This window comes from Camellia sinensis, chromosome 13, assembly GCF_055761805.1.
Source record: "Camellia sinensis isolate YWXY chromosome 13, ASM5576180v1, whole genome shotgun sequence".
Classification (NCBI taxonomy): domain Eukaryota; kingdom Viridiplantae; phylum Streptophyta; class Magnoliopsida; order Ericales; family Theaceae; genus Camellia; species Camellia sinensis.
Genome location: NC_138973.1, coordinates 124,393,404 through 124,405,381, shown reverse-complemented (window position 1 = coordinate 124,405,381; position 11,978 = coordinate 124,393,404). Strand labels below are relative to the sequence as shown.

The 11,978-nt window shown below is 35.8% G+C and overlaps 1 protein-coding gene across 1 annotated transcript; it reads right to left on the bottom strand.

The window, feature by feature from the left end:
• Nucleotides 1–710: 710 nt before the first annotated feature.
• Nucleotides 711–6,520, bottom strand: LOC114273864 (glycosyltransferase-like KOBITO 1). Its single transcript, XM_082901608.1, has 6 exons — nucleotides 6,369–6,520; nucleotides 5,195–5,294; nucleotides 4,005–4,120; nucleotides 1,537–1,686; nucleotides 1,374–1,426; nucleotides 711–1,032 (listed from the first exon to the last, which is right to left on the bottom strand). The coding sequence occupies exons 2-6, from the start codon at nucleotides 5,205–5,207 to the stop codon at nucleotides 1,029–1,031; spliced, it is 336 nt and encodes a 111-aa protein (XP_082757734.1). The 5' UTR covers nucleotides 5,208–5,294; nucleotides 6,369–6,520; the 3' UTR covers nucleotides 711–1,028.
• Nucleotides 6,521–11,978: the final 5,458 nt, after the last annotated feature.

Here is an 11,978-nt window from a genome sequence, read left to right as displayed (position 1 = left end):
AAGAGATCTGTAGGAGATAGGAGCAGCGGTTCTCTCCAAATCAGAGAGTGGTGTGAGTTGAGTTGAGGATGTAGGATTCTCTCATCCTCTTGTATCTCTGGTGTATTATCTCTAGCTTTCAAGGGATACAGCGTCTCAGTGAGGAGATGCAAACTATGTTGAATTTGGGCGTGACAAGATTAGCAGCAATGTGTGTTGTGGATCACCTCACATGGGTTGAGGGGGTGATTTGTGGAATATCATCACCCCATGTGAGGGGTGATTCTCCATGTGCTGCAAGAGTGCAAAGCCAACAAAGGTGAGTTGGCCATGTGAAGCCATAGCTGGCCATATGCAAGGCCAGCCTCTCCATCTCCTTTGTAATTGTGTATAAATGGAGGCTAAGGGGAGGATTTGAGAGTGTGAGTGTGAGAGCAGAGCAAGCTGAGATATGTGAGGCGGAGAGACCGTCTCCCTCGGTGTGAGCGAGGGAGACGGGTGAGTGGGTGAGTGAGGAGAGTGTGAGCTCCTCCTCTATTGTAATCTTTTTGTAATATCTCCATTGTTATAGTGATAACCGGCTACTCTCCCGTATACGTAGGCATTGAGGCCGAACCATGTTAAATATTGTGTCTCCTTGAATGTGGGTGTGTTTTTCTACTTGGTATAATTTCTATAAGGTCTTGGGCGGGATCCCAGATCCCAACAGTGCATTGAATTATGCTTTGTTCTCTCTTCTCTTAGTGGGTTTTCATTTTCATTGTCATCAATTACTTATACACTGAGTAGAGAAAAGAGATAAGTTAGAGAGAAAGATGTTCTATGGGCTGAGTAGAGAAAAATGTTCCATGTTGAGGGATTGCTTCACAAATAACTCATAGTTCCAAGGTTTGTAGAAAAGGCTTGCCAACCAAGTCTCATTCCAGATCCGGCTGAACAACACAAATAATAAAGAACAGTGAAATTGAAGACTAACCAATCGAGGCTACATACAGTACCAAAATGAGAACTTCGAGTAATTATGAAACCTTAAAATACGTGCCTTCAACCTAGCTGCAACATTACCAGTGATCTATGAGTTTCGTGGCACGGGGATAGACTAAAAAGAAAAGACCTCAGTTGATAATGGGTGATGGTTAAAAACATGGGGTCAAGGGAATAGAGATTCTTCTATTTTGCCAGTTAAAAACATGGGGTCAAGGGAATAGAGATTCTTCTATTGCTTGGCAAAAAATAAACAAGTAAAATTATTCAATCTCCAATTGTCCTCAGATATATGTTAAGAAATGAACCCAGTGATGTATATCAAGCAATCTAACAGAAATTATATGAAAAACTTAGCTTGAAAATTTAGCATAACATATGTAACAATCCAAGTGGCAAAGGGAACCGACCTTCTAGCTTGTTGCTCCTCTAATTCCTTTGCTCTGTATATGACTTTTACTCCCTGTCAAAGAAATTAAGAGATTTTAGAAATTTGGAAGATCTAAAGTAGAAAATCAAAACACTTGAGGATAGCCAGTACATAGATGTAAAGAAACAAAGATTTAGACTCACTGAAATGGATTCTAGGACTTTTGATAAGTCAGGGGTTGCAGTTTTTCCTTCAACAAACAGGAAAAAGGTTGAAACACCAATAACCTTATGATAGAAAATCCATGGTAGAGTCTGCTCTAAGCCAGCAGAAGTGCTTGTAGTAATACATAACTGCCATACAATAAGTACAGAAAAAGTCATAAATTGCAATGGTGACATTATCATAAATAATAACACATGAGTGCAAGAGCTTGACTGAATATCAAAAGAAATTATGATATTGATTTCTTCATATGTACCCAAATATCTTTATACACCTTTAAAGCCTTAGAGAGGAGAAACAGAAATCAATATGCTCATCGTAGCTGAAAAAGTTCAAAGTTCATATGAATGAGAGCTGAAATTTCATATTTTCTACATATCTTGTTCAATTTCAAGTATATTTATATATAATTTTACAACAAATTGTCTAAATGTATTATACAATATGCAAGATATTTGTTCATGATACGTCACCATATCCATATCCATATCCAACTTTTGGACACATATCCCAAGATCATAAGGTTTTGATTTATGAAGATCTAACACTTGGACATGCACTCAAACCTAATACTTGTATCCAAGTGCATCTAAGATAGGGGTTGGGGAGGCATGGGTGGAGAAACAGCAATGCTACATCCCACTAAAAGTGGTGCTCTAAAGCACCACTAATGAGTTGTCACCCACTTTTTTTTTAAAAAAAAAAAAACAAGGCACAAAAACATTGTGGCAGTGGGTCCCATCCACTGCCACATCATTAGTGTTAGCACTAATTAGTGCTCCCATTCATTTTCCGGTGGAGAAATTGATTTGTCATTATTTACCATATTTGCAGATGAGTTTTTGGACAACTATTAAAACCAATTGAAACCTGCCATAGCTGGGAAAAAAAATTAATAATAACCAACACACATATTGCAATCTCATATGTATATAGAGAATGTCTACCTTTTCATTCCTAATGTCCTCTGCATCCAAGCTGACAGGTGTCTCCATTGCAAAAAGTGCTAGTATTTGCCGGAGATGATTTTGCATTATATCTCGAATGATTCCATAGTTGTCAAAGTAGCTTTCGACAACAAAAAAAAAGTAAGGAAATTTTTTTTTTTTTTTGAAAGAATTGTAAGTTTCAAAAGCACCTTTTTAGTAACTGATCCATTTTTTTGCCACAATTTTCTCTGTAATTCCCCATCCATATTAGTGCATGTGCCATAAAACACAATTTGAGTCAAATATTGCACAAGAGGAATAAATAAGGCTCTCCGAGATTAACAGTATCACTTCAGTGGAATCAAATTAGGTAGCATTAGCAATATATTTTGTGGTTAGTAAATCTGATCTATATATTTATATATAATATTTATACATGATTAAATGATTGCTCATTTCTTGGGATAAAAATGCATGAGATTGTTGTTGATGTGACATTGGCCGAACAGTGGGATGACTACTAAGTGCACCCTAACCATTTTAAAAGAAGTTATTTTCCTTCATTTTCCTCTTCCTTTTGTTCATTTTCCTTCATTTTAAAAAAAGTCATTTTCCTCTCCCTTCTGTTTATATTCCTTCTATTTTATGTATGATCCTCTGTACACTCAGATTTATTAAAATAAAATGCTATACAATATATATATATATATATATAATCCCTATTTGAATCTAATGTCATAAAGTAAAAATGGGTTGGACACAACCTTGAAAAGAAAAAAAAAACAAACCGCAATAAGAGAAAAATATAAAAAACAAAAAAAAAAACAGCAAAAGTTCATAATGAAATCAGGGCAGCACTATTGAACTTCAATAAATAAATAAAAAGAAGCAGAATAATGATATACTAAGCAACTATTATACTATAAATTTATTTGACTTGGAAAGAGTTCACCTCCAATTATCAAAATGTCCAATCCTAAGCAACTAGATCAAACACATAATGATTTAAAAAAGGAAATCAGCAAAACCCCAATTCCAGCAACAAATAAATAGGTTAATCTTAGTCATATGTAAATTCTACAAACAAATTCAAATCAAACCCACAAATTAATGCTCAATTGTTAGAGAACTAATAAAAAACCGCAGGTTTCCAGGAACGAGTAGCTTAAAATGGATAGTTCTTATATTCACAACATGTTGGGCAACATCCAGTAATGCCAATGCAATGAATATACATGAAAGTCCTAATAATATACTTAAATTCACATAATCTTACCACAGATTGTAATAATATAAAGCATCATATTGTTTTACAGAATACTAGGAGTTTGAACATTGATCATATATTAATGGAATGCCAATGTGTGACCTTTAACAAAAATAAGAGAATTGAATCTAGAACAATTCACTATCAACTGTATTGAAGCACCACAACATTGAATCTAGAACAGTACCCTATTGTAAATAAATTCCAGTTTATTGCATCACACAGAGACACAAATAACTATAACAAATACCTGAAATGAAGCATCATGAAGGGCCCGAGCAGCTGCCATACTGGCAAAGCCACCACCTATGACAATGACTGAGGGTGAGGCACCATGTCTCCTCTCAACATTTGCATAGCAAGGAACTACAAAAAATAAAATGAACTTAGATTCTGACATTGAGCCTTGGAGCTTAACTGGCACAAATTGATAAATGGTTCAAATAATGGCAGATTCAGTGATTGGGCATGCTCACATTCAATAAACTAATGTCACTATCATAGTATGCCTCCACATCTACTCCTAATCACACTTTAGCCAAGTATAAAAGTTAAAAATATCTTGGCCATCATCAAGACAAAAACAGTTAACAGAAACGATGATAGACAACATATTTTACACATACATTGGATATGCTACCTATCATTATTAAAAAATACAGGCAAGAAACAACCAGGCAGAGGCAATTAAAAAAATAAGATAAATCTTCAAAATTCACTCTAACAGACTCCCTACCTACATGTAAGACAAAATTAAAAAAAAATAAGTCCCTATTTTTTTATAAAAAAAAAATTAAGTATTTTCCCTATTATAGAAAAAATTTAAAAAACATTACTGGAGATACTGTTATGCTCTTCGAATGTAGAAAGTTTGCAGTGGATGAATCAAAATAACATACTTTCAAAGAATGTTGGAGGACTACAACTGAATCAATGGTAGCCAAAATTCCTAATTTAAGCTTTTTTAAAGAATATGGTTAAAGATGCTCTTATGCTATTTTTAATAACTACTATAATTTTTTTGTAAATTTAAATAAAATCATAATTTCATAAATGAACAAGATTAGTAATAGCATGAGACTACACATACTATGTTAATTAGAAAAATATGACATTAGAAAAAGTGAGAGAATCATTTTTTAACTCCCATGAAATTGTTCATACTCCTCAAAAACCAATTAAACAATGTCAAAACAATTTCAAGGGGACATGTGGGCCTACATTTCTCCTCTAATTCGGCCAAAGGTATAATTCTACATCCAAAGTTAAATATACATGATGAAACAGATCTTTCACATTTAGATTCTCTCCATTACATAGTTGAATGAAGATTATCCATTTCAATATATAAGGTTATAACACATCAATAGTTTGTAACCCTCTCACAAAATTTAAACTAGATATTCAATTGAATTAGAGAGAATACTATCCTTTATATACCAAGTCCTTGCATGTAGGCTCCAAAATTCAGGCTAGCTGTAGGCAGCTTTTCTCTCCTATGTTTTGATCATCTTCCATCTACTCTTTAGCATCAAACGACCTGCAAAAGAAAGCAACGACAAATTAACAATGATAACTGATAAGCATCATAAAAATTGATTTATAACTCACTGTCCCATTAATTATCCTTTGTGGTTCATCTTACCAAAATCCACCAAGTCAGAAAAGTTTTACAATTTGTTTTCTGGTGATTTGTTCTTTTGATGATTAATATTTCAAAACAAGAAGTGTACAAAACAAATCATAAATATTAACCCAAGCAATTTGATTTCCCCAAACATTTAAACTTCACTGTCCTCTGTTTGCTAAAGCTTGTCCATAGGACATCCAATAACAATGAATATTGACATTATTATGGCAAGACAACTTTTTCAATGTGACAATTGGTGAATTTCTAGGGAAACTTGAATCTGACCTGTTTGGCAAAAGCTTTTAAGATTGATTTTTTTATAAAAATTAACATCTATTTCATTCACTTTTCCATCCCATTTTCTATTTCCCTCCACAAATCTCTCTATGGCCCCATTTGGTAGAGCTATGAGAAAGTGATTATAGCTTATAGTTTAACAGCTTATAGCTTATAGCTTATAACTATGAACATAAGCTGATTTTTTACTTATAAATTAAGCTTCTCCTGCCCCACTCAAAGAATAAGTTGATTTTTGACTTACAAAAAGCTATAAGTTATATTGTTAAGTTGAACCAAACACATCAAAATAGCTTAAATTAAGCTAAAAGCTGAAATAAGCTGGAAATAAGCCCTACCAAACAGGGCCTATAAATCCAAGAACCAAGCACAGTCTAAAAAATTCTCTCGATTAGAACTTCATTTGAATGTTCTCATTGTTCCCACGTAACATAAGGCAGCTCACCTGGCCAATTAAAGAAATATGGAACCTAGTTTGTGTTTCTCTTTTAAACTTTCTTCAATAGGCTCTTTTTCAGAGCCTTTAATGGTAGTCTTAAAGTACATCCCACCTAGGCAATTGAAGATGAAACCTACTCACTTAATTAGATGAGGGCTTCATTTAACAAAACAACCCCTACATAAGTTCATTCAACATCACTACATCTCCTTAGAAATATAATCAGAAAGGAACATAGGTGCACATACATGTTGCTAGTTTAAGAGAATGAAACAAGAAATCAATAATTTGATTTTGTTAGATGCTCAAATCCATCCAGTTGATTGAGAAACTCCAGCATCGTCCGCTGCACTTCACTACCACTATCACCATTACCAGATCCAGATTCCATTCAAGCAGATCCAATGTTGTCGATTTCATCCATAAAGATAATTGATGGAGCATGCTCCCAGTGCAACATAAACAAAAATAAATCATGCATAAAACATGCAAGAGGAACTATATAACACTTCTGTAGACTAAAAAGATTTATTAAGCTGATATACAAGATATTATAATTTTTTGGCAATAACAATGTTATCAATGAAGTCGGACAAACATGGCCATAACAAAAAGTTCTCTAACCATTCGAGAGCCCTCACCAATATACTTCTGAACCAACTTAGAGCCAGAAACCCTTATAAAGGTACAATCAGTATGAGTTCTAGAGAGAGAGAGAGAGAGAGAGACGGTGGAGCTCGCTACCTCGCCAGTGCAGATGACGGTGGTGACGGAACTTCGAAATCGTTCTGAATCTCGAAATCGATCTGAATCTTCGAAATTGCATCGAACAGCCAATTGATATCAATTTGAATCTTTGAAATTGCTTCGAAATCACTCTGAACAGCCGATAGAGCTTGTGTTCTTTGAAGCTCTCTTCAAGAACAGCCGATTGATCTTTCGAGAGACGAAGCTTCTTCGTAGAGTTATCTCCTCCGCCTTCTTCGTCATTGAGAGAGACAGAAAGAGATGTCTGTGTATAAGATAAGAGAGATGTGTGTGTATAAGAGAGAGAGAGAGAGAGAGAGAGAGGGCTCAGACTAAAAAATAAGGGTTTCAAAAAAAGGGTGCGTGTATCTACCACATTTGGAGGCGTTTTTAAACGCCTTTAAATAGAAAATTGTGCCGTTTTGATTAAAAAAATATACGACGGTTATAAAACGCCGTTAAAAATTAAAAAAAGTGATGTTTAATAAAACGCCGTTAAATCCCTAATTTCTTGTAGTGAGGATATCAAAACTTTTGGGGCAACCACCCCAGTTACCCACTTTAGGTCTATTCCTAGCTTTTTCGATGAATAAACTTGCTATGGCAAAGGGGAAGATTAAAAAAAATAAAAAAAATAAAAATAAAAATAAAATAAACACACAATTACACAAAGATTTACATGATCCTATAATAATTCTACATTCACATGTGAAGAATGACGAATGAATTTTACCATAAGTAGATATTACCATAAGTTAGCTTTCTCTCTCTTAATCGTATGTTTGAAACTCACATAATTATCATTAACTCTAGAATTCCGAAATAACCCAACATATAAAAATTCAAAAATAGGAAACTAGGTAAAAGCATATCCAAATATAAACACCGGGTCAAATGTTAATTGGATTGTGTAAGTTAACAATGATTAAGTATATATCATCCTCCTAATCAAATTTGAGATATATGTAGGAAAGTTACATGTAACACGTAGACAAATCCAAAACTACTTAAAGAAGTCCATGTAGAATATAGGAATCAAAATATGATGTTTGAATATAGAAATTATAATAGGAATTATTTTGTTGAATATCCTTGTGTATATTGTTTCCTAAATTGTATCATGAATATATTATATATACAATCTCTACCTCATTGATTGGTAAGCCAATTAATTCTTTCCATTCTTTTTGGTATCAGAGCCTCCCTAGCCGTCTCTCTCTTAACCACCCATCACCACTGACTGCCTTTTTTACTCTCTTTAGCCTTTGATAGCCCTTCACAGCCTTCACCCAACCTCAGACAGTCCTTTCCAGCTCTTTTTCTCTCTCTAACAGCCTCAGTCTAGCCTTCTTTCAGCCTTCAATAGCCCTTCACAACCTTTTTTCTCTCTCTAAAGGTTTACTAATTAGCCTATATAAGGCCACTACCAAGCCCAAGACTTCTTTTTTCCTCATTCATTTGAGCTCAAACATGTGGAAAAAAGAAAGGGAGAGATTGAAGCCAAACATTAAAGAAAGAAGAGAATTAAGAAGGAAATAAGGGAGATTGGAGGCAATTGACGAAGTTTAGCTCTAACACTTGCTAGCTCAAGGCTTAAGATAGGAAATTCAACTCCTTAATTATGAATTTGAATTACTAGTGTAAGAATTCAAGAGAATTAGGAGATTAAGCATGAGGATTAAGCTAAAATTTGAGAATTGTAACTCATACCATGCATGCATACATAATTTCTTCTATTTTGAGTCTAATTGTTAAAGATTCTCACATGCATGTGCTAAGTCTACCATAGTCTTGCAATTTCATCATGATTTCCATCAATTTGTCTTAGTTGATCATGTTTTGGAAGCTTTGAAGTCAAGAAAGTGCTTGCATGTAAGTCCATGTGTTGTTTTTCAAAGTTTCAAGTTTGATTTTGCCAATTGACTTACTCTTGGGCCTTGATTTTGTGAAATGATCTTTAATTTTTAATGTTTTCAAAGTTTGAACTTGTTTTCTCCAGTTTTGGGGGCCAAGAGTTGTGTTTTGATGAGTTAGATTCAAGTTTGGAGCTTGGGAGGTGAATCTGGAAATTCTAGAATTCAACCTCTTCGCTCGAGCATCTGATCCTGCGCTCGAGTGGCCACCTTTGTTTTTGCATCTCCGCTCGAGCGACTTTAAGTCCGCTCGAATGTGAAATGCAAGCTCCCAGAAGTTTCATGTTTTTGCAAACCACTCGAGCGTCAAGAGTTGTGCTCGAGCAGGGACATCAACCTCACGCTCAAGCGACCATCAAGCATGAAAATCATATAACCAGTACTTTTTCAAAGTTTGCAGAGCGCTCGAGCATTGAAATATGCACTCGAGCGTCCCCTCACACATTGCATGTCCGCTCGAGCGGGATCCCTATTTTTGGCAAGTTTTGTTAAATGTGTTGAAGCACATTTTGGCATCCGCATTCTATCCTAGGCATTCCTAAGCCAAGTTTAAGACACCATAATGAGGAAAAAGAAGTAGAAACACACCAAGGCAAGAAAGAGCCAAGTTAATGATTCCAGGTGTGTAATTTAGTACGTATTTATTCTGTGTCTATGTAGGTCACGCGCCATAAAATCTCTGAGTTGCCTACTCCGTCCGTTCACTTGGAGCCATCTGTTATCTGTGAGTAATAACTTAGTAAAACTATGTTCAAGTATGGAATAAGATCTATTCTATGAAATGCTATGTTTTATACTATGAATGATTGTCCAACTCTGATAAATGTTTGTGGTACTTATGCTATGATTTAAGTATGCTATCTGTACTCGGACCGGAGGTTCCTTATGGAACTGACAAGTTATCTATACTCGGCTGGAGGTTTCTTTATGGAACTGACAAGTTATCTATTCCCAGTCCTTAGGTTCTTTTATGGAACTGACAAGTTATCCGTACTCGGCCGGAGGTTCCTCTATGGAACTGGCAAGTATAATTTATGATGCTTTGTATTTGATCTGTTAACGCTAATGGATAAACCATGTGTGATCAAGAATGAATTCTGATTTCTGTCAATGACTCAAACAAGAATACGAATATGAATCTATTCTATATACGGACTTAATTACGGGACATCATTCATTTAACCCTTTACTCTGTTATTATTCACTGGGCTCTCGCTCACTATTTATATTATATATGTAGGTGATCAGGCACGTGACCAGGCTCAGAGTTAAGGACCTGGCGTCTCAGTTTTTGTCAACCAACCTTTGTGCCTCCAGAGGAGGTTCCGATTTAAGTCAAGTTTACTGGCTGTAATTTTATGAAAACATAAGACTTTGTTCCTTTTTGCTCCATGAACAAGTTTTTCTGTTTTTATGTACACAAAGTGACGTGTAAATATTATATCTTTTGACGTCACTCGTATGTTTATAAAAGTTTAAGATTATCTGTCTCATGTATGTCTTCACAGCTCAATGGATTATGTATATTTTATGTATTTGCTTCCGCAGCCCCTAATTATGCATTATTATGTTAAGAGGCCTTTGGTAATTCAAAGATTATTGGCCGGTTACGACGCTAAACCTATAAGGGCAGGTTTGGGTTGTGACAGCTGTTTACCTCATTAGTAAGACCCCTAGTCGTGTGTCGCATGGTCGCACTTCATTTCATATTCTTATGCCCACTACTACTCTGTTTCCATTCTTACCTCGTGTCTTTGGGTGTACATGTTTTGTTCAAAATCAGAGTCCCACTTGCACAAAGTTAGATAACAAATCTATTTGTTGTATCTTCTTAGGGTACTCTTCTATATCCAAAGGGTATAGGTTATATGACCCTGTGTCTTGTCACTTTCACTACACTTTGGATGTTACGTTTTGTGAGGATCTTCATTTCTTTGGTACTAACCCTTCTCTACAGCCTTCTCCTCTTGTTACTTCCACTGTTTGCCCGGTGACCATTTCGAACAAGGTTTAGAATAAGGTCATCTCCCTTCCTCATTCTCAACCTTCGCTTCCTCCCCCATTGCTAGTATACTCCCGTTGCCCACACACTCAGCTCCTCCCTCCGTCTCTCCGATCTCTAGGTTAGGTAACTCTCCTCTTTTACCTTATTCTCTACCTCCTCGTCGTAACCCATATCGAGATTGGCATCCTCCAAATCGTTTGAGTTATTTGAGTAGTGTTAATCATCATATTTCCTAGTATCTTTCCTATGACATGGTTTTCCCTTCTTTCCGTTCTTTTCTTGGAAAACTTGAGTCGGAGTCCATTCCTAATTCTGTGTCTGAGGCCTTTTAGAATTCCAAATGGGTAGTCACTATGCAGATTGAGATGGCGGCCTTAAAACAAAATCACACTTGGGATATTGTACCTTTACCTCCCGAGGAAAGCACAGTTGGTTGCAAATAGGTGTTTACCATAAAGAATCTCGCTAATGGCTCAGTTGACCATTACAAAGCCCGCTTCGTGGCCAAAGGTGTCACATAGATTCCTGACAAGGATTTTAGTGCCACTTTTGCCTCTGTCGACAAGCTTACTTATGTACGTCTTCTTATTTCCCTTCCAGTATCTTATTCTTGGCCTTTTCATCAGCTTGATTTCATGAGTGTATTTCTCCACAGGGATCTTCTTTAGATGATTTACATGGCTCCTCCACTCAATTTTTTGGGTTGAGGAGGAGTATTTGGGGAAAGTGTGCCAATTTTGCAAATCCTTGTATGGTCTAAAACAGTCTCCAAGAGTATGGTTTGGTTGCTTAGGTTCTGTTATTATATCTATGGGCTTTGTTCAGTGCCATTCAGATCACACATGTTTTATTTGCCGAAATTCTGTAGGTCAGTATATAGTCTTGTTAGTTTATGTGGATTATATTATTCTCACGGGTGATGACTCTGTCGGCATTGGTCAAACTTTTGATATTAAGGATTTGGGATGTCTTAAATATTTTCTGGGAATTGAGGTGGCTCACTCAAGGGAGGGGATCTCCTTGCCTCAAAGAAAGTACACTCTTGACTTGTTTAAAGATACTGGTATGTTAGGTTGTAAACCTACTTCTACTCCTATGGATACTAATGTCGAGCTCACATCTGAGTCTAGTAAGTTGCTGGATGACCTAAGCATGTATCAGCGTCTTGTTAGACGCCTCATTTATTTGACTAA

What these genes read in the sequence shown, in the direction of transcription:
- LOC114273864 (XM_082901608.1), bottom strand. An exon ending in TTCATGATGCTTCATTTCAG is followed by an intron (nt 1,687 to 4,004) that starts GTATTTGTTATA and finishes ATTGTATGGCAG; the next exon opens with TTATGTATTACTACAAGCAC. An exon ending in AAGTCCTAGAATCCATTTCA is followed by an intron (nt 1,427 to 1,536) that starts GTGAGTCTAAAT and finishes TTTCTTTGACAG; the next exon opens with GGAGTAAAAGTCATATACAG.